The sequence below is a fragment of the Sphaerodactylus townsendi genome, linkage group LG13 (assembly GCF_021028975.2).
Source record: "Sphaerodactylus townsendi isolate TG3544 linkage group LG13, MPM_Stown_v2.3, whole genome shotgun sequence".
NCBI lineage: Eukaryota > Metazoa > Chordata > Lepidosauria > Squamata > Sphaerodactylidae > Sphaerodactylus > Sphaerodactylus townsendi.
In genome coordinates this window covers 53,481,387-53,504,848 of record NC_059437.1, presented here as the reverse complement: position 1 = coordinate 53,504,848, position 23,462 = coordinate 53,481,387, and the positions used below count along the sequence as shown (strand labels likewise).

The following is a 23,462-nucleotide window of genomic DNA, read 5'->3' as shown; positions in this document are numbered from 1 at the left end:
AAACAGAATAATAGACAAAGCAGAAGAAATGCTGCGAGCTTAGAGGATGAAGTGTGCTAAATTTGCTTGATAAGCTCAATGTATACAGGTAGCAGAACTGAGCTGTAACTAAGGACCTAAAGGGGGGAAAGCCCGTGGGCACGATGGACAGATGTGCAGGAGTATTTGCCCGCCCTGCCAGCATGGGGGCACCTATGCCAGTGGGGAGAAGAAAGCCATCAGTGTGCGTGTGCTGCTTGATGGCCCTTGTGGTCTCTTCCAACTCTATGATTCTAAGAATTGGAGACCATTTTTGATCCTAGGATTGCTTTGAGTCATGGCCAACTTGGAGGGGTTTCAATGGTGAAAAGTGCCCCGTAAATGACTATTGCTGTGCGAGTACATTTCCAGAAATAATAGTCCCCAGAACCAGAGGTGGGATCCAGCAGGTTCTCACAGGTTCCCGAGAGTAGGTGACTAATTATTTGTGTGTGCCGAGAAGGGGTTACTAATTGGTGATTTTGCCACGTGATTTTTGCCTTAGTTACGCCCCTCCTCTCAGCAGTAGCGCGCAGAACTTGAAGCAGTCTAGCAGGAGGTGCACCGGCGTGCATGGCAGCCTGTGCCTGCGTGCATTCGTTTCCCGCCCAAGGACCGGCGCAGCGGCTGCGTCCTTGCCACAGCCCCGCCCAGGAATGCCCCGTTCCCGGAATGCCCGGCCACGCCCCCGTCGTGCCCCGCCCAGCCCCATTGGCGCTATGCCACAGTTTGAATCCCACCACCATGGGAACCTGTTACTAAAATTTTTGGATCCCACCACTGCCCAGAACCCTCCATTACCCCAAATACAGATGCAGTGAGCTGACACGGACTGATGTCAACAGCTACAAGCCTCAAACATTTTATCCAAACATTCATAAGATCAGTTGCTATGGACCCCTGCTCCCCCCAAAACAGCCCTTTGTGGCAGGTTCCCCATAACAAACCCTGTAGAAAAGGCCACGTGTATCAGCTGTTTGGTGGCTTCGTGGTTTCTGTGCTCTATTCCCACCTATAGAACTATCAAGCCATAGAACTATAGAGCACAGGTGTCAAACTCGCGGCCCTCCAGATGTTATGGAGTTCCCATCATCCCCGCCAGCATCATGCTGGCAGGGGATGATGGGAACTGTAGTCCATAACATCTGGAGGGCCGCGAGTTTGACACCTGTGCTATAGAGGGAACGGGGTGTACAGATTGGTGCGTTTATAACAGCAGTTCCCCAAGCTGACGGCCAAACTATTTTGAAACTGAGAAGCAATTCTAAAATTGTGTTTGATTCACCACTTGAGGGGGAGTTTAAAAAAAAAAACTGGCCCAAGCTCAACACAACACTGAGGACAAGTCCTTCCACGAGTCTTAAATAGTTCTAGGGACTCATTTAGAAATATTTATGGAATCAGTTGGGGGAAGCTTAGATTGTGCAAAGCCCAGAGCAAGGCTGTCAGCCCTTTGCTCCCAAATATTGAAGTCACCGAAGCCAACACGAGGCAGCCACACGGCTTGCTGACATCACTGGCTGCTGTACTTCCTCTCAGCCTTGGCCAGCAAGGCACAGCACAGGCTGTGTGCAGAACTAATTAAACCATCTGCTGCCACAGGCGTACACATGCACATAACCCCGCCCCCTCTAAATCCAGACCTTGGAGCAAAAGCGGGCGTTCTCCATCTTTTCTTGGGACTCCTAGAAACAATACCTAGTTCAGAGGTGTCAAACATGGGCCCAGGGGGCTGGATCTGGCCCAGCATTTGCCAGGTCAAATCAGGAGCGGGGTGGGTGGGGGTTGCCTCAGCTGGCTCATGGGCCTGATAAGCCCTCTCAAGGCAGTCACGCCACCCCACAGTGCTGTTCTGGGGCCAGCCAAAGAAGCCACCCTTTACCCAGTGGTGGGATCCAAACATTTTAGTAACAGGTTCCCATGGTGGTGGGATTCAAACTGTGGCGTAGCGCCAATGGGGCTGGGTGGGGCACAACGGGGGCGTGGCCAGGCATTCCGGGGGTGGGGCATTCGTGGGCGGGGCTGTGGCAAGGACGCAGCCGCTGCGCCGGTCCTTGGGTGGGAAACTAATGCACACAGGCGCAGGCTACCACGCACGCCAGTGCACCTCCTGCTAGACTGCTTCAAGTTCTGCGCGCTACTGCTGAGAGGAGGGGCGTAACTGAGGCAAAAATCACGTGGCAAAATCACCAATTAGTAACCCCCTCTCAGCACACACAAATAATTAGTAACCTACTCTCGGGAACCTGTGCGAACCTGCTGGATCCCACCTCTGCCTTTACCCCAAACCTGGCGCGACCAAGTCACATTTATGGCATACCCAGCCCTTGTAATTAGTTTGTCACCCCTGCTCTAGTAGTCCCACAGATGCAACTCACATCTCTGGTAAACAAAGAATACACCCTCATACTCAGGATTATACAAATTATCCAAATAACACCAAATGCAGTTTTGTCAAATAAATAGTTGGAACACTATCTGATGCAACTGACAAAATCTGGTCTCATGACCATAATAAATATTTGTTGTTGTTGTTATAGACCAGTGGTGGCGACCCTTTGGCACTCCATATGTTATGGACTACAATTCCCATCAGCCCCTGCCAGCATGGCCAATTGGCCATGCTGGCAGGGGCTGATGGGAATTGTAGTCCATAACATATGGAGTGCCAAAGGGTCGCTACCACGGTTATAGACAATACAGTGAATGTTCAAAATTTGGAGAATCTTCACACACACACACACACACACACACACACACACACACACACACACACACACACACACACACACAGAGGCATGCACACGCTGATAATCCCAAGTTAATTTTGTTGAATGCCCCAAACTAGATACATCACTAATTGTTCCCTATACTTACTCCCATGAATATTGACAAACATATTTACATGACTGTCAAAATTCAGCGATAAAAGAGTTTTAGACTTTCACAAAATTTGCTTGTGATTGTCGAAATTCGCATTCAGGACTGTGGCACACGGAGAGAAGGATCTTAACCAGCAGGTAAGGAGAAACAAAACTCAACCCTAACTTTATAGATAGTTTTTACGAGGTATTCACAAAGAGTTATGTTGCACAAATAAAATCAAATAAAATCAGGAGTCTTGCTCACAAAAAGCCCCACCTATTTTCTAAAAATATATGGCAGGCAGCAAAAAAGGTGTTAGCAGGACCTCTGCTTTAGTACCTGTATGTCACAGGTGTCAAACTCGCGGCCCTCCAGATGTTATGGACTACAATTCCCATCATCCCCTGCCAGCATGAGCAATGAGACATGCTGGCAGGGGATGATGGGAATTGTAGTCCATAACATCTGGAGGCAATGGTGGGATCCAAAAATTTTAGTAACAGGTTCCCATGGTGGTGGGATTCCAACTGTGGTGTAGTGCCAATGGGGCTGGGCGGGGCACGACAGGGGCATAGGCGGGCATTCCAGGGGCGGGGCATTCCTGGGAGGGGCTGTGGCAAGGATGCAGCCGCTGCGCCGGTCCTTGGGTGGGAAACGAATGCACGCAGGCGCAGGCTGCCACGCACCCCGGTGCACCTCCTGCTAGACTGCTTCAAGTTCTGCACGCTACTGCTGAGAGGAGGGGCGTAACTAAGGCAAAAATCACGTGGCAAAATCACCCATTAGTAACCCCCTCTTGGCACACATAAATAATTGGTAACTTACTCTCGGGAACCTGTGAGAACCTGCTGGATCCCACCTCTGTCTGGAGGGCCGCGAGTTTGCATGTTCTCCCAATGGAACAAACAGCAGCTCCTGGGGGTCATTTCAAACTGGGAGAAACAGCACAGGGGGAGGGATAAAATGAAAGCTGAAGTTCACTTTCCCCGTGTGGCGCAATCCTGATCTGCATTAGGCCCCACAAGCTGTGTCCCTTTTCTCACGTTTTAAGGCTATAAATTCTCTGGGAAAAGGCCTTGTCGTGTTGTACTCCATGAAGCACCACATTCATGAACGTTGCACTAACGAATACTAATAGTAACAAGAACTCACAGACGCACAAACACATATGCATATACAACAGTGGCATGGAGAATGGGATCCTCACCAAGAACAGTCTGCCTTTTCTCTATGGGGGAAAGGTTGAACACGTTGGCTTGCTCTCCTGAGTCAGTTATATAATAGGTTTCAATATCAATAGAGAATTTCTCCACAAATGGGCATGTGTACCTGAGAAAGAAAGCACAGCAGGGAAACTCAGCCTAAGGCAGCCCTTAGAAAGGATAATTTTAAAAAACCCATTTACCCAGCATGTTATATATACAGCCTCTTTCCAAAGTAGAAGCAAAAAGCCTCAAGGACTAACAATGTAACACAAAATTCATTAACACCTTGTTTTTTTTAAATGAAATACCAACTTTTGCACATTTGGCAGAAAACAGGCGTGCTCAAAATGCCAATTCAGAGCTAATGGCTGATCCTCTCCATGACACAACTCCAGTTTAGAACTCAAATTCTTCAGTTTACAGTTTTTCCCCCACCCCCCAAAAAACAAAACACAAAACAAAACACAAAAAGGGCATCCCAAAGAATAAATGAGATTTTGCAGTTTTAGATGACAGACTTCTTCCTGCTTCTGACAAAATTATGTATTTATTTATTTAGATAAATTGACTGACTGACTGACTGACTGACTGACTGACTGACTGACTGACTGGCCGCCCTCCCCCAAAGGGCTCAGGGATTGTTTGCAGCTTGGCATTGGGAGTTTCCTTCCATCAGTCTCATCCAGTCCTTGTCATGTCGATTTATTTAACTATTTACGCCCAAAATGGCTTACAACATTGTTCCCTCGGTCTTCATTTTCACCAGCCCACAGTATCTCTGTGTGTTAAATTAGGCTGGAGAGAGTGGCCAACCCAAGACACTCAGCAAGCCTCCATCACAGAATGGAGATTCATACCTGGGTCTTCCAGATCCTACATTCTAACCACTGCACTGACTTTCTAGAGCACAGGTGTCAAACTCGTGGCCCTCCAGATGTTATGGACTACAGTTCCCATCATCCCTGCCAGCATGATGCTGGCAGGGGATGATGGGAGATGTAGTCCACAACATCTGGAGGGCCGCGAGTTTGACACCTATGTTCTAGAGGTTCAATGCACCTCACAATAGACAAACTAAAACAAGGGAATCAGGCAGGGGAAAGTGAAGCAAGGCCAGCGGGGGAAAAGATGGAAAGCAACAAGGGGCCAAAAATCCCAAAGTTAGTGGACCAAAGAACAGGTGTGATCCAGAAGGGAGTGGGGGGGTCAGGAAGCATTGCCTGCTCTGGCCTTCTGGTGGAAGGAGATGAATTAGCTGTTGCGGCTGAGCCTCTGTAGTTCACATTCCACGGACAGAGCTAAGACTGTGGAACACAGAATAAATTCCAGCTCAGCAGGAATACTCACAATGAGTCATGACTTGACCTAAGATGTGTGATACTAGTGTCCCCAGGACTGTTCTTTGGAAGCAGAAAAATGAGGAGACAAAGGAAAGGGGGGAAAGGGGGAATACCAGGCAAATGCGGACAGTCAAAAGGTGAAAGCAGATTTCAGAAACGTATCAAAAGCGAGTCCCATATTGCAAACTGCAATAAATGATGGGAAAGATTACAGGGATGAATTAATACCTGTTACGCTTGTAGCAAAGGCTCTTCCTCTCCTGTATACTGTCCTCAAAAGAGCCTTTGGTAAGGTAGGCTAGTCTGAGAGCATGTGACAATCCCAAGATCAATGAATATGGGGTGCTGTGTGGTTTCCGGGCTGTATGGTCGTGTTCTAGCAGCATTCTCTCTTGACGTTTCGCCTGCATCTGTGGCTGGCATCTTCAGAGGTTCTGATAGTAGACATCTGAAGATGCCAGCCACAGATGCAGGCGAAATGTCAGGAGAGAATGCTGCTAGAACACGGCCATACAGCCCGGAAACCACACAGCATCCCAGTGATTCCGGCCGTGAAAGCCTTCGACAATACATCAATGAATATGTTTCACAGTCATGAAGACGTGAACTTGGGTTACCCAGGATCCTAGTCCAACATTTATAACCACTACCAGTGGTGGTGAACCTTTGGCACTCAAGATGTTATGGACTACAATTCCCATCAGCTCCTGCCAGCGTGGCCAATTGGGGCAGGGGCTGATGGGAATTGTAGTCCATGACATCTGGAGTGCCAAAGGTTCGCCACCACGGTACTATGCAATGATGTCTCTCAGCCACTGCTAATTCAGATCAAATGTCTGAGAACTCCCATAATGAAATGAAACATAATAATTCAACCAGCTTGCAAAACTGCAGAATACAATGTCTTGGGCATTTGTAATTTTGAACATTCCTCGCAAACTTTCTAGCTGGGGCTTGAGAGAAAGCCTACAAGCAAAAGAGATAACGGCTTTGTCTTGACCAGAGCACTATGCCATAAGCAAGGACTGCCAGAAAGAAAGCAATCTTTTCTCCCATGTCCTACATCACAAAGCTATTGAGAAGACAAATCATGGGTAACTTTACAAGACACTCTGTATATCTAGGAAATTATAAATGCATAAAGGACAAGATGGGGCAAGAAAGAATACCTTGTCCTTGTATAAGGATACGCGTTCCACGACTCCTCTTCAACTCTTAATGCTGCCTTTGGCAGTATAGACCGAAACCAACTGGGAATATGCATACCAATATGGTATACTTTATGGGTGTACTGCCCGTTGCCACCGGGACCATCTGTGTACGGCCTGTTTTCCAAAATCTCCACGCCACTGCCTTCGCCGCACGTCTCTTCTCGACTCTTTTTCTGAAACGACAAGCAGATTATTTGCAGATTCAGAACTCTCCTTATTATAGAGCAGACACATGCACAAATCAGTAGGCCTCTGAAACTAAGGCTGATTCCACATGGGCCAAAAACAGCAGTGTGAAAATGGTGTGAAAATGGTGTAAAGGGGTTTAAAACAGTGTGAAAGGGTTTATACCAGGGGTATGGAACCTGCGGCTCAAGAGCCGAATGCGGCTCTTCTGCCCTTGAACTGCGGCTCCATAAGCCGAGCCGCTGGTCCCATCCTTGCCCGCCCTGCAGGCAACAGGGTGGGCACACCAACTCCCCACGGCCAGCTGGGCTGCGCTGCAGGCTTCCCCTCTCACCTGCCCCTTTGGAGCAGGGCGGGCGCTTTCCCAGCGGCCGGCGAGGCCGAGCCGATGGTCCCATCCTTGCCCGCCCTGCAGGCAGCAGGGCGGATGCATCCATGCACTTCTCAGAATGAGTGGAGGTAAAAAACCCCAATATATACAGTGTTATCTTTATTTTAAATGTCAAAAATTATTTGCAGCTCCAAGTGTTTTCTTTTCCCATGGAAAACGGGTCCAAATGGCTCTTTGAGTGTTAAAGGTTCCCTACCCCTGGTTTATACTGTTTTCACACCATTTTCACACCGCTGTTTTTTGGCCCATGCGGAATCAGCCTACGAAAACACCCAATTCAGGGAAGAGCCTCTAGGTCTGTGATGGAGCACATGTTCTGAATGTTGAAGGTCCCAGATGCAGCCTCACAGTATTCACAGATCAAAGAAGAGCAGAACAGTCAAAGCAGAAGAACTGGGCTATATGGACTAACAGTCTTATCAGTATTAGGCAACCTCAGGCACAGATAAAAATCCAGTGTATCTTTCTGATGCCGCTGCCAGGAAGCATCTCATCCATGTATCACTGGAATGTGAAGAGTTACTCAGGGCATCGAAACGCTACAAACTTAAACCCTACTTTATATTTTTGTGGCCCTTCCCCAGAGAGCTGTAGGAACTGATGCCCTGCCAGGTAGAAAGGCAAAGGCTCTCAGAGAATCCTCATACATACATTTCTCACCAAATTGCAATACTCAATTTTTGGGGGCTCACCAAACCAATAATTACATTTGGCCTCTCAAAATCTTATGCCCCCAAATCTTATTGGTCTCTAAGAAGCAGTGTGTGCGAAAGTGCTGCCAAGTCACAGCCTACTTATGGCGACCCCAGCAAGGGGCTTCCAAGGCAAGTGAGAAGCAGAGATGGTTTGTCATTGCCTTCTGCAGCAATCTTTCTTGGTGGTCTCCCCTTCAACTGAGCTTCCGATGAGATCAGGCTGTACCCAGGCCACCTTCTCTCTCCCTACTGGACTTGAATCTCGACGAGGGGCAGGGCCTTTTCAGCCCTGGCCCCTACTTGGTGGAACAGGCTCCCTAGGGAGAACAGGGCCCTGCGGGACTTGCAGAGTTTCCGCAGGGCCTGCAAGACGGACCTGTTCTGCCAGGCGTTTGGCCAGCCTGGTTAAAAATACATCTACCATGTCATCTGGCCTCCCGTGGGCACAAGGGGGGGGGGGAGGGGGTAGCCAGACGCCATCCACATTTTTAAATGGGTTCTGTTTTTATGTAATTAATATTTCAATTATGTTTTAATGTATGTTTTAACCTTGATGTAAACTGCCCTGAGCCCTCAGAGGGAGGGCGTTATATAAAATGAATGAATGAATGAATGAATGAATGAATGAATGAATGAATGAATGAATGAATGAATGAATGAATGAATGAATGAATGAATGAATGAATCTAGGTCTTCTATATTTGGAATGCAGGGGCTTTTCTGCACGAGTTGCTTATAGTTTGTGTTACTTTGGTTTATTCCCTGATTTTTGCACACAATTTTGTGCCTTTAATTTTCACATCATTTCCCCCCGTTCCCTCCCCCTCCAGTTCTTTTGAGACCACTTTTGCCCCCGTCTTTCTCAGGAGGCCAGTTTTGAGTTGCCTTTTTGCTCAAACACAACGTTTCTGCCAGTTTCCCTTGTCCCACCCAGCCCCAGCCCACTTTTCAATGACTGGACTGTCATCATCACCAAATCACTTCCTCTCGTCCCCCTGCCCTGAAGACAAGTAATTTCATTTCTGATTTTTTTAAAGAGGCTCTAAAAATATAGATATGTTGATATAATGTTGATGATAGTTTTAGAAGTTCTCTGAATTCTCATCTTCCATTTTAAAAAAGCCCCCAGACCCTTCCCTGGCAGAGATATAAGGAAAAAGGCAAATAAACAGAAAATGCAGAGGGAAAAGAAGAAGAGTTTGGATTTATACCCTCACCTTTCTCTCCTGTAAGGAGACTCAAGGGGGCCTACAAGCTCCTTTCCCTTCCTCTCCCTTCCTCTCCCCGCTTTAAAAGGGGCTTGGATAGATTTATGGAGAAGTCGATTTATGGCTACCAATCTTGATCCTCTTTGATCTGAGATTGCAAATGCCTTAACAGACCAGGTGCTCGGGAACAACAGCCGCAGAAGGCCATTGCTTTCACATCCTGCATGTGAGGTCCCAAAGGCACCTGGTGGGCCACTGTAAGTAGCAGAGAGCTGGACTAGATGGACTCTGGTCTGATCCAGCTGGCTTGTTCTTATGTTCTTAACAGACACCTTGTGAGGCAGGTGGGGCTGAGAGAATCCCAAAGAACTGTGACTAACCCAAGGTCACCCAGCAGGAATGTAGTCCACCAGATAAGCCTCTGCCACTCAGGTGGAGGGGTGGGGAATCAAACCCAGTTCTCTAGATTAAATCCACCTGCTCTTAACCACTACACTATGCTGGAGGGCAGATGCGTGGAAGAACCATGCCCCAGCTGATTCTAACACTTGTGGAGTGACTGCTAAGAAAATCAGGAGTCTGTTGAGAATCTGGAATAGTCCAAACTGGTCCTTGGCTGATACCAAGCCTTAACTTATATGAGAAAATATCCCACAGTATTTGTGAAAATTCCAGTATTTTCCTAAGAAAAGTTATATGCAATGCCTTAAAGTCAACTGGAAGAGACTGTTCATTCACTTCAGTTCATGTGGCATCATCAAGCTGGTGCAAGAATTCCCCCCCTCCTTTTTTTTTTTTTTTTGCAATCAAACCATGTTCTCAGCCTTTCCTTTAATTTTCTTCCCATTCTTTGGTTTGCGTTTTACAAGAGGCTTAGAGAGGCTGGCACTTAGGGAATTAAAGACATGTTGAGATTAGAGTTATGAATTGACTGTGAAAGACACTTCAGTAATGACCTTTTATTGTTGGAAGGCAAAAAAAGATGAAAAAGAAACTCCTGTTTTAACAAAAAAAAAAAAGAATGATTAATGGGATGCGAAAGACCCGAATCTCTGTCTGAGGACATGATCGCAAGAAAAAACAGCTAATAAGGACAGGGAGGGAGGGAGGGGGAGAGAGAGAGCGCACATGTGGTTTCTCTTTCCAGGCGATATGTTGCGTTTAAGGTTCCACAGTGCTTTTTCAAAAGAATGTAATGTTTCAAGCAACCCACGTTTGAGCGCAGAACTGCCTTGAACTCTACTTTCTCCTTTTGTGTTCCGATTGCTGATGTATAACGTATTTTTGTCCTCAAATGGCATCTCTTTGGGTCAGATCAGCTGGATTGATGAGCTTAATGAATTGTGGGAATGCCAATAGCAATGTTTACCTTGATTTCAGGGTCCCACAGGATGTTCTGATAGGTTAGCTGGAACTCTAGGATAGTTAGTTGGATAGCAAACTTGCTCTGAGCTGTTAACCTGATAGCATTATTTTGATCTTGAATTGTTAATTTGTGGATCCACTGAAATTGATATTGTCTTTATATGTAGCCTTATGGCTTTGTATTATCATGTTATTGTTATTCCTATTGTACACCGCCCTGAGCCCTCCAGGGGAGGGCGGTATATAAATTAAATATCCTATCCTATCCTATCCTACTAACTACCACAGGCTCCGCATTCAAGTTCAAATGTGTGCAATGAGAAAGTTCTGGAGTTTGTTTAGGACTGCAGCCAGGGTTGGCTGCAACCTCCAGACAGCACCTGAAGATCTGATACTATTCCAATTGACCAACAAACTACCAATACAGTTTCCCTGGAGCAAAGGGCTACAACCCCAAATTCTCCAGGTTGGAAGGTTGTTGGAAGCCAAGAGCTGGCAACTCTAACTGCAGATATTTTTAAACTCACTGCCCTCTGGGAATCCATGGTTATTCACTGTAATGGCTAAAGTAAGCTTCCATGTTTGATGGCAGTATACCTTCAAATACTAGTTGTTTTGGGCAGAGAGGTATCGGGGGAGGGGGGGGAATGGCGCCTGGAGACCACACCTGCCCCAGGCTCCCCTCCCACGTTCGGGGGCAGGGCTCAGGGGGAGACTCACACAGGCACTGCAGTGGCAGACTGGCTCCTGGGCCAGCCTGCTGATGCGGCACCCGTCAGAGCTCCCCCCTAAGCCCCCCAGCCTCCCTGCAGGCCGCCTCCTGCCCTCCCCTGGCCCTTGAGGGGAGGGGGGCTCAGGGGGCGCCTCTGAAGGGCGCTGCGGCAGCAGGCCAGCCCAGGAGCCAGCCTGCTTCCAAGCCGGATCGATGCAGGGGAGGCGGGGGGTGATTCTGCACCACCACCTTCAGCTGTTGCGCCCGGGTTCATTTGATCCCCCCACCCCGTCCACTTTGCAGATATTTATTTATTTATTTCATTCCATTTTTAAACCGCCCTCCCCCGGAGGGCTCAGGGCGGTGTACATCAACATCAAATAAATACAAATATAAAAACAATCTCGTTGTGGGGCAATAAAAACGGGAAAAGCCATAGCCTCCATGGTGGGCGGGCATCTGGTTTGCACAGAGGGAAACAGGTTGCTGCAGTAGATAATAAACTTTTGTTCAGATTCAGTACTTATATTTTTCCCCCCAGATTACTCTGTCCCTATATCTGCTTCTTTCTTTTGTTTACTACTAAATGTACGCTTTCTATTTCCAGTTGAATCTTTCTCCCCTCTGTCAGGTGGCAAAAACGTGCTAAGTTAGCACTGGATGCAGCAGTTTGCAGCTCTCTGTCTTCGCAGTACTGTCTATATTTGCAGCTTTGCTTGCAGATATATTTTTTAAATGAATAAATATGTGAAAAAGTAGAATATGTTAAATTATACATGATGCATTTTAAGAGGGCTGTCAAGAAAGAAATGACACCATCTATCCTAAGGCTGTTTACATTGTCAAGTTTAGGCAGGCCACTGAATTCAGTTTTCTTTGGCCCAGAATTTGGGATACTGGGTTGCTGGTCTTTTTGCACACACTGCATTCCACCAAAATAACTACAGCACAGTTTTAGTCCAATCTTGTTACATTTTGGAAGCTAAGCGGGGTTAATTGTACCCAATCTTTTTTTTAAAAAAATATTTTATTATTTCAACCATATAAAACAATATTACACAATACAAAACAAAATTACAATAAAACTTCACATAACACATCCATATAACACATATATCTTTTCTTCCTAATTCTTTAACTGGGTGAAAAAAAATTCCTTTTTCCACAAATTCTTATCTTATTTCCAAAAATAATATACTTCGTATTTACTACTCCCTAGCAGCCTTAATTATATGTCTCTATTTGGAAAAAAAAAATCCATAATACAAGCAAATGTTTTTGTATATATATTCAAACTCATATCCCTTCATATGACCCCTTCGGGGATAGGGCGGTATACTAAATTTAATAAATAATAATAATAATAATAATAATAATAATAATAATAATAATAATAATAATAATAATAATAATAATAATAATATACTCAAACGTAAATCTATAATCAAATACAAATATATCTATCTTATATCTTATACACTTGCTTTTTTTTAAAAATTACTATTATACGTATCCAACTAATCTGTTTCTACAATAGATATTTTTATATTATTATTAATTCACTATTCTTACATTCTCATTAACCATCCTTCTGACTTATCCTTTTTAAATGTTACAGTACTTTACAATGTCTTTACATTCCTTCCTCGTATCCATATATTTTAACAATGGAGACCAGGTTTCAACAAAATCATTAATTGTACCCAATCAGAACGTGGGGGAGGGGAGGGGGGGAGTTGGCCAATAATTTTCTCAGCCATTTGATTTGAGGGGAGACTGCTTCTGCCCCCCAAACCTCTACAGCCTTCTAAACATTTCTTGTGTCGAAAACCTTACGGGATTGCCATAAATTGCCTGTGGCTTGTTGGCTCTTTCTGCTACCACCAGTCATTTTATCAGCCATTTGATTTGAGGGGAGATGTTTCTGGCCCCAAACCTCTGCAGCCTTATTTGCGGCAGGCGAAATCTTCGGCGTCTGACCTCTGTTCACCTCGTGGAGACAAACGAGTGATCAAACCAAGAGTTAATCTGAGATTGGGAGAGATGAGAAGGAATGCCCCCACTGGAATGCCCAAAGGGAACGATCCCTTTGCCAGACTGCAGGAGCAGCTCCGGGCTTTTAGAGGAGAGTTACGTCGAAGCGTAATCACGGCAAACCCTCTTATACTGAATTACAAGAGAAAATCCAGTCATCCCCTTAGAACCCTCCCCTTGCGACTGTCACACGGACTCCTGGCGTTCTGGGCGGCCCCCATCAATAGGATTCCAGGGCAGATGGTGACACAGATTCATCCAGGCTAAAGTAATAGCATTAAATTACTAATAAGAGGGAACCCGGAGAAGCAGATGCACTATGATTAGCAAGAATGGCAGTTACTTAAAAGGCTTTTATTAAAATAAATCTCCCAGCAAAAACAGAGTGAGCACACACAGAACAGGACATGACTTTGCAACAGCATTCAGGGAAAGGGCCATTCCAATGAACGTCATGTAAGCGGAACAACTCCCATCCCCCTTACTCCATCAACCAAAAATTCCTCCCACAAGAGAACATAAAAGTTACAGCCAGATGTGCAGACTAAGCCGAGTTGAGATACGGATCTTTGGGATCCCTTTCCCAATGAAAGGTCACTGAGAGTATCCTGTAAAAACTCTGTGGTAAATGACAGAAAAAATATTTAAGATTTTATGTAAGACTAGCGGGCCCGGCCACGCGTTGCTGTGGCTGAGTCTGGTGAAGTGGAAAAGAAAGAAAAGGGGAAGCAAATGGTTTGAACATGTGTCATTGCACAATGATTGCAAGGGAGGGGAGGGGCAAGGGGCCCCTCGCTCCCCTCCTTCTCTCCCGTTCCCTTGCATGGCAACCCAGCCGGTCCCTCCCTCACCTTCCCCTTCCTCCGCTAGGGTGGGTGGGCCATGTCCAGATGGCGGACCCCATCCCTTTCACTTTATAAGGCAGTGGTTTTCAAGGAAGGCATGGTTGGTTCCCTTGTATCAGAGGGTGTTACTTTGACGGCCAGCAGATGGCGCTGTTGCGGAACAGAACTGTGGTTCCAACTGTCACAGGTGTGGCATATACACAATAACTGGCACAGTTGTGACATGTACACAACAGGAGGAGGTCTTGGAAACAGTATAAAGAAACCTAGCATAGCGAATCGACGTTGCCGCGGCCCGAATGCAGCGTTAGTGTGAAAATTTCAAAGCAACCGGTCCAGTAGTTTGGGAGATTACCTGTCAGCAGAAAAACGCACTGATAGATTTTTGTATATATAGGTTGCCAATAACAGCTTTCCAGAACATGTGTGCACACTAAAATATGTGCTGTTATCTTACATAACAATATATGATTGGATTGCCATGTCAATTCCTCCACAGAAGTGTGTCCCATATAGGAAACTTGTATAAATAAATAAAATAGCAGCCAAGTGTATCCTGTAGCAAGCCTTTCCACATTCCCCAAAAGGAAAGGCCATGGTCTAAGGACCTAATCCAGAAATTTCATCAAGTGAGGTAAGGATATCAACCAGAACATATGTATTTACATTATTCTGGGTGCCATGTATTAAGTTGCCTCCAGAATTTAATCTTTGGTCCTGGTTTTCTGGGAGAGGGGTTGGTATATAGATCTTGGAAGCTAAGCAAAGTTAGTAATTGGATGAAGGATCACCAAAGATGACTCCTCACGGGAAGGTAATGGGGTCAATCTGTGCTACTAATTGGCCTTGAAAGCCCTTGCCGTCGCCACAAGTCAGTTGCAACTCAATGGCACATATGTAGAAGAAGAAGAAGAAGAAGAAGAAGAAGAAGAAGAAGAAGAAGAAGAAGAAGAAGAAGAAGAAGAAGAAGAAGAAGAAGAAGAAGAAGAAGAAGAAGAAGAAGAAGAAGAAGAAGAGGAGGAGGAGGAGGAGGAGGAGGAGGAGGAGGAGGAGGAGGAGGAGGAGGAGGAAGAGGAGTTTGGATTTATATTCCCCCTTTCTCTCCTTTAGGAGACAATCTCCTTGCCATTCCCCCCTCACAACAAACACCCTGTGAGGTGGGTGGGGCTGAGAGAGCACAGGTTTGCTGGTTGACCAAGTAAGGAAAGTTACTCGGTCTTTGCATATAAGTGTAGAGGAGATAAGCAGGAGAAGTATCCTGAAAAAGCATGTTGTAGATCAGATAGCTGCAAAGCACTGCACATGGACCAATGAGATCAAACGTTACACTCAAGCATGTTAGTTGGTGGCATTTGGGTCAGTTGCCATCTCATAGCCCCACAAGATCTTGGGGAGGGAACCACAGATGCAGGCGAAAAGTTAGGAACAAGATCCACCAGACCACGGCCACACAGCTCGGAAAACCCACCAGAACCCGTTGAATCTGTCCATGAAAGCCCTCGACAATACATAGTACTGACTTTAACAGACTAAAGGTCTGTGTGTGCACTGGGTTTAAGAGTAAAGCAGGAAAACACATACATGTTCTTCCTAGAGCAGTGGTGGCGAACCTATGGCACGGGTGCCAGAGGTGGCACTCAGAGCCTTCTTTGTGGGCATGCGTGCCCAGAGTTCATCATGTGGGCGGGGCGGAAAATCACACACACCCCACACACACATCTAGGCTGGCCTGGGCACAATCCTTTACCTGGGAGTAAGGTCGGTTGCTGGCAATGGGGCTTGCTTCTGAGTAAACTCTCCTAGGGTAGTGATTCACCCATTCGAAGCATAGTTGCTTCACCAAGCTTACTCCTGAGTAAAGTGCACCTCGTAGCCAACCATTTTTTCTAAACAAAAACCTCAGCATTCAGGTTAAATTGCCGTGTTGGCACTTTGCGATAAATAAGTGGGTTTTGGATTGCAATTTGGGCACTCAGTCTCGAAAAGGTTCGGCATCACTGTCCTAGAGGAAGGGCAGGACACAACATGTGACAAGGGTGGAAGACATTAAGAAAAGAGGTGAGTAGGAGTGCTGGCTAGTGAAGTGTGTCTAGATAAGAAGAACATAAGAAGAGTCTTTCAGGATCAGACCAAAAGTCCAACAGGATTCAGTCCAGCATCCTGTTTTCCAGAGGAGCCAATTCCTGAAAATATCATTATAATCTTAGTGTTGGAGACATGATGGCATGGATTCCACTTATGGAGGAAGATATATTTTGGGGAGAAATCTGTTTTGGGCAACAAAAGGATAAATGTCAGACAAGAATGCATGAAAGAGGCACTGTGGTGTAGTTGTTAAGATGTCAAACTGGGATCTGGGAAACCCAGGGTCAAATCCCCATTCTGCCACAGAAACTTGCTGGGTGACCCTGGTTCCGTCATACACTCTTAGCCTCAACCCTGGTAAGTATTTGGATGAGAGACTTTCAAAGAATACCAGGAACCTGATTCAGAGGCAGCAATGGCAAGCCACCTTAGAATGTCTCTTGCCTTGAAAACCTTGTGGTATAGGTGTCAAACTCGCGGCCCTCCAGATGTTATGGACTACAGTTCCCATCATCCCCTGCCAGCACGATGCTGGCAGAGGATGATGGGAACTATGATCCATATCTGGAGGGCAAATGTACCTAATACCTATATAGAATTGAGCATAAGAAGCCAGCTGTGTCTTGACAGTACAAAAAAGAAAAGAAGTACATGCATGAATTTTCAGCAAAAATTTCCAGCAAAACTTACTTTTCGGTACCAATCAGCTCGTGCTGTGCAAGTCTAGGAGACAGTAACTGAGCTTGGCACTAGCTTAGATTCCTAGCCGGGATGATAACTATTGTTCTCTTTTGTACTGCTGATTACAGCTAACAGATCAACCTTTCAAAGACACCCAAGTTACACAACAGTGACAAATGGCTTGGCGTGATTTAGCTTCCACAGATTTCTGAGATGTATTTATATAGCTGCCTGGCTCTGTGTTTACTGTAAATGAGAGGCACTGGGCTCATATCAGTATTAACACCCCAAAATCTAGCCATGTCACATTCAGTACACCCTGCTGATCAACGACAGCAAAGTCTCAAAGCTTATTGTTCAAGAACAGATAGGGTAGAAACGCATCTTTTGCTTTGTAATGTCCAGCTGGACTACTCTGTATTACAATGACGGCAATACTTCCATTTGGAGGAGATCATCAGATAGTATTTCTAAGCATCTTGGAAACAATGCTCATGTTGACACAACTTCAGATGACTTTGACCTTGCCTGCCACTGCAGCACATGACGAACTCATGCTTACTTTGTTATCCCACTATAATGACCCCTAACCTTTCGGAGGAAGTGCTTCCTAAAGGAGCAGCTTGGTAGTAGGAAGGTTAAGAGCTCTGATATCTAATCTGGAGGAGCCGGGTTTGATTCCCAGCTCTGCTGCCCTAAGCTGTGGAGGCTTATCTAAGGAATTCAAGATTAGCCTGTACGCTCCCACCGCCAGCTTCTAGGTGACCTTGGGCTGATCACGAAACTTCTCTCAGCCCCCACCTACCTCACAGGGGTGTTTGTTGTGAGAGGGAAGGGCAAGAGATTATCCAGCCCTTTGAGTCTCCTGCAGGAGAGAAAGGGGGGATGTAAATCCAAACTCCACCTCCTCCTCCTCCTCTTGTAAATGTCTTCAATAACTATCTTCTATCGATACTGTTTTATATTCACAATTGTTAGATTCCACTTTGTGCTTATCTGCCCAGCATTCCAGCTTGTTAAGGTCATTGCCGAATTAAAGTGAGCCCCCCGTCCTCGTTCGCACCCATGGAGTGAATGAAGCCATCCTCTCTTTTTTTGACACTTAAGTGATTAACTCAGCAAGAACACAGACAGAGCCTGACTTTTTCCACACGGATATTTTTCTCTGCCTCAGCTTCCTTAAAGCCAGTATGTTTCTGGGAGCGTACACATGATATTCTTCACACGTTCTGCTTCCATGCTCTTCTTCACTTTGCTGCAATCTTTCCTGGATGCCGTGCGGATGGGAATGAGCCATGCTTACTTACTGTGAAGGTTCCTTCTGCTCTGAAGAAGGCAGGGCATCTTCAAACATGGGTTATTCCCATTCGTCACTCAGGGAGGCAAGACTAAACTTCTGCTTTTTTGCTCCCCGGCTGAGTTGTTGCTACCCAGTTTAGAAGAAGAAGAGTATGGATTTATATCCCACCTTTCTCTCCTGTAAGGAGACTGAAGGTGGCTTACAAGCTCCTTTCCCTTCCTCTCCCCACAACAGACACCTTGCGAGGTAGGTGGGGCTGAGAGAGTTCCAAAGAACAGTGACTAGCCCAAGGTCATCACCCAGCAGGAATGTAGGAGTGTGGAAACACATCTGATTCACGAGATAAGCCTCTACCACTCAGATGGAGGGATGGGGAATCAAACCTGGTTCTCCAGATTAGAATCCATCTATTAGAAGCCATCTATTATGTTTGGTATCTGGAAGCTGCATTTTAATAGGGTTGGTTTTAATGTATATAGAGCTATAATTACTTATTTAACTAATTTTGGTATTATTGATTTTATTTTGAGCTCTATTGTATATCTTGTTGTTCACTGCCCTGAGCCCTCCGAGGGAGGGCGGTATACAAGTATAATAAATGAATGAATGAATGAATGAATGAATGAATGAATGAATGAATGAATGAATGAACAGTCAGTCAGACAGACAGACAGATAAATAAATAAATAAAATAATCTATGCTGACTTTCAATCAGTTTAGTTCCTGCCTCACCATAGGAAGAGAGCTTAGTGAGGTCTCTCTTCGGCCTCCAGCTTTTCTCCTTCCTTTCTGCTTTTCCTCTATTCTTAGCTATTCCTATTCTACTTATAGTATCTTCTAACCTTATCTACAAAGGAAAAAATCCTCCTGTCCTCCCCTTAATCCTCTTTTCCTCTTTTCTACCCCCACCGTATCTCCCACTCTGAGGGGAGCTGAGGCGGGCAAGCCATGGAAACAGCTCCAGATAGAGCTGGTAGCCCTGAGGAAGAATTCCTTTCGAGGAGGACACCAACCTGGGTCTGCTGTCAACACAGCAGAGTCATAAGATGTATGGATAAGGTGATCAGATGGTCACCTTTGTGAACCCGGGGCCAGATTGGGTAGAGGCGGCGCTTAGGGAGGTGCCACCCGGCCTTCACAGAGCTCCTGTTTCCCGCCCTGTGACAGGGCAGGAAAGCGGGCTTGCGCCAGAAGGCCTCGCGACCACGCTATCTTGTCAAGGCTGCCGACTGCCTTTGCGCCCAGAAGGCAGTCACGGCAACCTTCCGCTGACCGTTGCCAAGAAAAAACCCGTGGGACGTGGGACAAATTGTTTTAAGGCGGGACTGTCCCGCCAAAAGCGGGACATCTGGTCAGCCTACGTATGGATCATATTACATCGCTTCCAAAGCTGAAGGCCAGGCCAGTGGAAAGCTACTACATAAGATTTTACGTTTTCTTCTTTTTATAGATCCAGGATTGCCTCTAGTCCAGGTGGATGGACAATACCTTGTGACTGTCTGAAATACTGGCATGAGCAAAAAAGGAGTGCTGGCCATTCAGCCTGAAGGCCACTCATTGCTGGTTCCTATTGCAACAGCAGAAATTGCGAGCTCTGGAATCTAAGAGCAACGAATAAGTAGGACGATGATGGATGACGAGGCTGGCAGCTGTGTCTTTGCTGGGGGCTTTAATTAAAGCAAAATCCTACAGCCAGAGCCTCACTGACAGTTATTGGCAGAATTACCTGCAAGTAAAGAATAGCTGGTTTACAGTGATTCTTTCCTGTCCAAGACCTCTGGATAACAACTTCCTGTGAATCCTGCAGCAAGCTGGGTGTACATGACAGTGTCAGCTATTAAGTTGGGCTGTCTTATTCCAAAAGTATGAGTCAGAGCAGGGTACCATTAACCAATTCTTATGGATCACTCAATCTTGACACAATTCGTTAGGCAATCTGCGTGCAACACCGGCAGCATTCCGACGGGAATATTGAGACATTTATTTACAAGACTAGGTATTTTACATACGGATTTGAAGCGTCTGAGAATCAGCAAGCAAAGAAATCAGGTTGGACAGGTGGATTGGGGGGGGGGCACTCTACTCATGCAATTATTCTTCAGAATAATTTCTAGCCACATCGCTGGCTGTATGCGTGGAATACGTTAGGAATGATTAAACAGACAGAGGTACTAGCAATGAATGCAAAAGGCACACGTCCCTTTATTTTTTTAAAAAAAGTGACTGGCTTGTTTTGACAACATCGCTGAGATGTTATGAGGTATAAAAAAATGAAATCACAACAAATAGTCTTAAAATAAAAACCCTTTTACAGGGTTTCGTTTTTGAGGAGGAGGAGGAGGAGGAGGAGGAGGAGGAGGAGGAGGAGGAGGAGGAGGAGGAGGAGGAGGAGGAGGAGGAAGAAGAAGAAGAAGAAGAAGAAGAAGAAGAAGAAGAAGAAGAAGAAGAAGAAGAAGAAGAAGAAGAAGAAGAAGAAGAAGAAGAAGAGGAGCAGGAGCAGGAGCAGGAGCAGGAGGAGTTTGGATTTATATCCCCCCTTTCTCTCCTGCAGGAGACTCAAAGGGGCTCACAATCTCCGTGCCCTTCCCCCCTCACAACAAACACCCTGTGAGGTGGGCGGGGCTGAGAGAGCTCCGAGAAGCTGTGACTAGCCGAAGGTCACCCAGCTGGCGTGTGTGGGAGTGTACAGGCTAATCTGAATTCCCCAGATAAGCCTCCACAGCTCAGGCGGCAGAGCTGGGAATCAAACCTGGTTCCTCCAGATTAGATACACGAGCTCTTAACCTCCTACGCCACTGCTGCTCTTTAACATACGCAAGGCTGGACCTTGATTGGAATCTTCCTGCCCCCCCACCCTTCAACAAAGGAACTGAAATCTGAAAAGGCATCCCTGCATCAAGGACATGACAGAGGAGAAAAACTCCTTAAGCTGCTGGAATATTCGTTTTAAAACCTCCCTGCCAGAGGTGCTGTTTGCTATGCGTCAGCAAGAGCAACAACCTCCACAGTTCATGTCTTAAAGTCACCAGCCCCGCCCAAGGACTCCGCTTACAGGAACTTACTGGGCTAAAGACAAGTCTGCATAAAATTCAGTTTTAAAGAGTGGAGATGGACAGCAAGCAGAATGTGTTCTTCAGGGACTGCCTCATACACCCCAGATGTTGGTCACAGCCAAATGAAAGAGCCTGTGATGTAGTAGAGGACACAGTGCTGGAAGACCGGGGATGGTGGAATTCCAACCCCTGTCCAACCTTCCTGATGCTGAGGTTGTAACTATATTAGACATATGACACTAGTTGGGTTCGGATTCCAGGAATTCTCCAACCCAACCCAATTCACAGACACATGTACATTCGGGGGCTTACTTTAAAATCTGGTCAGATTTGGAGCATTGTAGTGGGGGGGGGAGGGGAAGAGGAGTTTCGCATCTTTCCTTCTGCGATGTTTTCCCCAGTGGAAACAGCCTTGTGTGGGGGGTGTTTGCCCCTTCCTTGGGCTCCACGTATCCTGAGATCATGTGACCAAGGACACATGGAGCTTGAAAAAGGAAGAAACAACCTGCTCCCCCATGGCTGTTTCTACTAAGAAATAGCAAGAGAGGGAAGACACAAAGCCCCTCCTCCAAACCCTCCACTTTCAGTGACCAAGTTGTAACAAGGATGGAGTTGTACCAACAAAATTGTACCAAGGAAGTTGTACCAAGGAAATTGTACCAAGGAAATTGACATGGTCTATCATTACTTCGCTAGACTTGCGCAATGTTGGGGGAAAAAACACAAGCAATTTCCCCAAATGGAGCTTGGACATAAAGAACAAGGAAGCAGTGAACAGGCAAAATGGCAGATCGGCTGAGATGGGGATAATCGCTGTGCAAACAAACAAACAAAAACAGTGGGAAAACCCCACTGTGAAGCAAACAACTATGGGTTTAGTAGTGCAACGTATCCGCAAGGTGGTGAGATCCGCAACGTACATGTGACTTTGAGTTGGGTTAGGAGACCCGCAATCTGACTTGTATCACTTCTCTCATATAATTAGGCTCTTGGGCTATCGTGACTCAGCAGCATTATTTACTGACTGGCTGCAACCCCCCCAGAATCATTTCCTTACAGATGAACAGGTTAGACAAATAAAATCAGACGTTACCTGGCCCTGAGCCTCTTTAACATACAGTACAACGCCTGTTTTTGACTGTATTTTTATATTGAAACAAGGAACAAGGTTGGCCAAACCCAAAAAAACTTGCCACACAACAGGAATTGCACAAGGAAGTGTTAATACAAACAATGACTAAAGTGCATATATGCAATATTCACAAACTAACATAATCAGGAATGATTCCATGAGTCCATAAGGTTCTCCTGACCGTAATTCTATAAATATTTCATTCACAGTCCAATGGAAAACAAGGAAAAGGCACCAGTTCAAGAAACAGTAACCTGCCGCCAAATTGTACAAGTTCAAAGGAGCAGCAAGGTTCAAAGATTTTTATATTGCCTCCCACCTGGAGAGCGGGCAGACTAAATGGCCAAATAAACACACTTAGTACAATAGCAGCTCTTGAAAGACAAACGAGGGCCTATTTCATTCATCACCTTTTTTTTACCACTTATCAGTTCACAAACCAACAGGAGTGCCACTGCAGTTTTGAATTATGCCAGCCTATTCCTCCAAAAAATTAAAAGGATAGTGCGAGGGGATTTCCCACTTGCTCTTCTAGACATTTATCTCCTTTTAAGGTTTATCGGCATCCCTAGTCTGTTCTGTTTTACTTATCCACCTAATATCATGCTATAGATACAGTCAGCCTTAAGCTCCAGCATCTGTTTCCATGGCAACGCAACTGCATCAGCAATGCAATGGATTTTTTTTTTTTTAAGCTAGCTTTGGCCAGGCTTCTGCCCAGGACGTAAATCATTAGCACTAATAGCAAATCAAATGATGTCACTGGCAGACACAAATGGGGTCGGTACACGCCATCTGAGTGGAAACATGCATCCTCTGAAAACAATCTGATTAGAATATATGTAATTATTATGCATTTAAAGACGGACTGAATACATTGAGGCACGTTGGGGCTGAAATCAATGAATGAGCTACACAGGGTCCCGTATCGCCCCAGCTAAAAACCGGAAGAGTCCTACTAGTCCAGTGATGGCAAACCTTTTCGAGACCGAGTGCCCAAATTGAAACCCAAAACCTGCTTATTTATCGCAAAGTGCCAACACGGCAACTTAACCTGAATACTGAGGTTTCAGTTTAGAAAAAAACAGTTTGCTCTGAGGCATGCGTTACTCGGGAGTAAGCTTGGTGGTAGTCG

The 23,462-nt window shown here is 45.8% G+C and overlaps 1 protein-coding gene across 1 annotated transcript in view; it reads right to left on the bottom strand.

Annotated features, from left to right (window-relative positions):
* The window catches only part of PITPNM2 (phosphatidylinositol transfer protein membrane associated 2), a 242,925-nt gene that overhangs the window by 91,487 nt on the left and 127,976 nt on the right, over positions 1-23,462 (bottom strand). Inside the window, 2 exon segments of the mRNA XM_048514019.1 lie at positions 4,091-4,212; positions 6,598-6,812. Of these exon segments, the coding sequence (XP_048369976.1) occupies positions 4,091-4,212; positions 6,598-6,812 (337 nt within the window).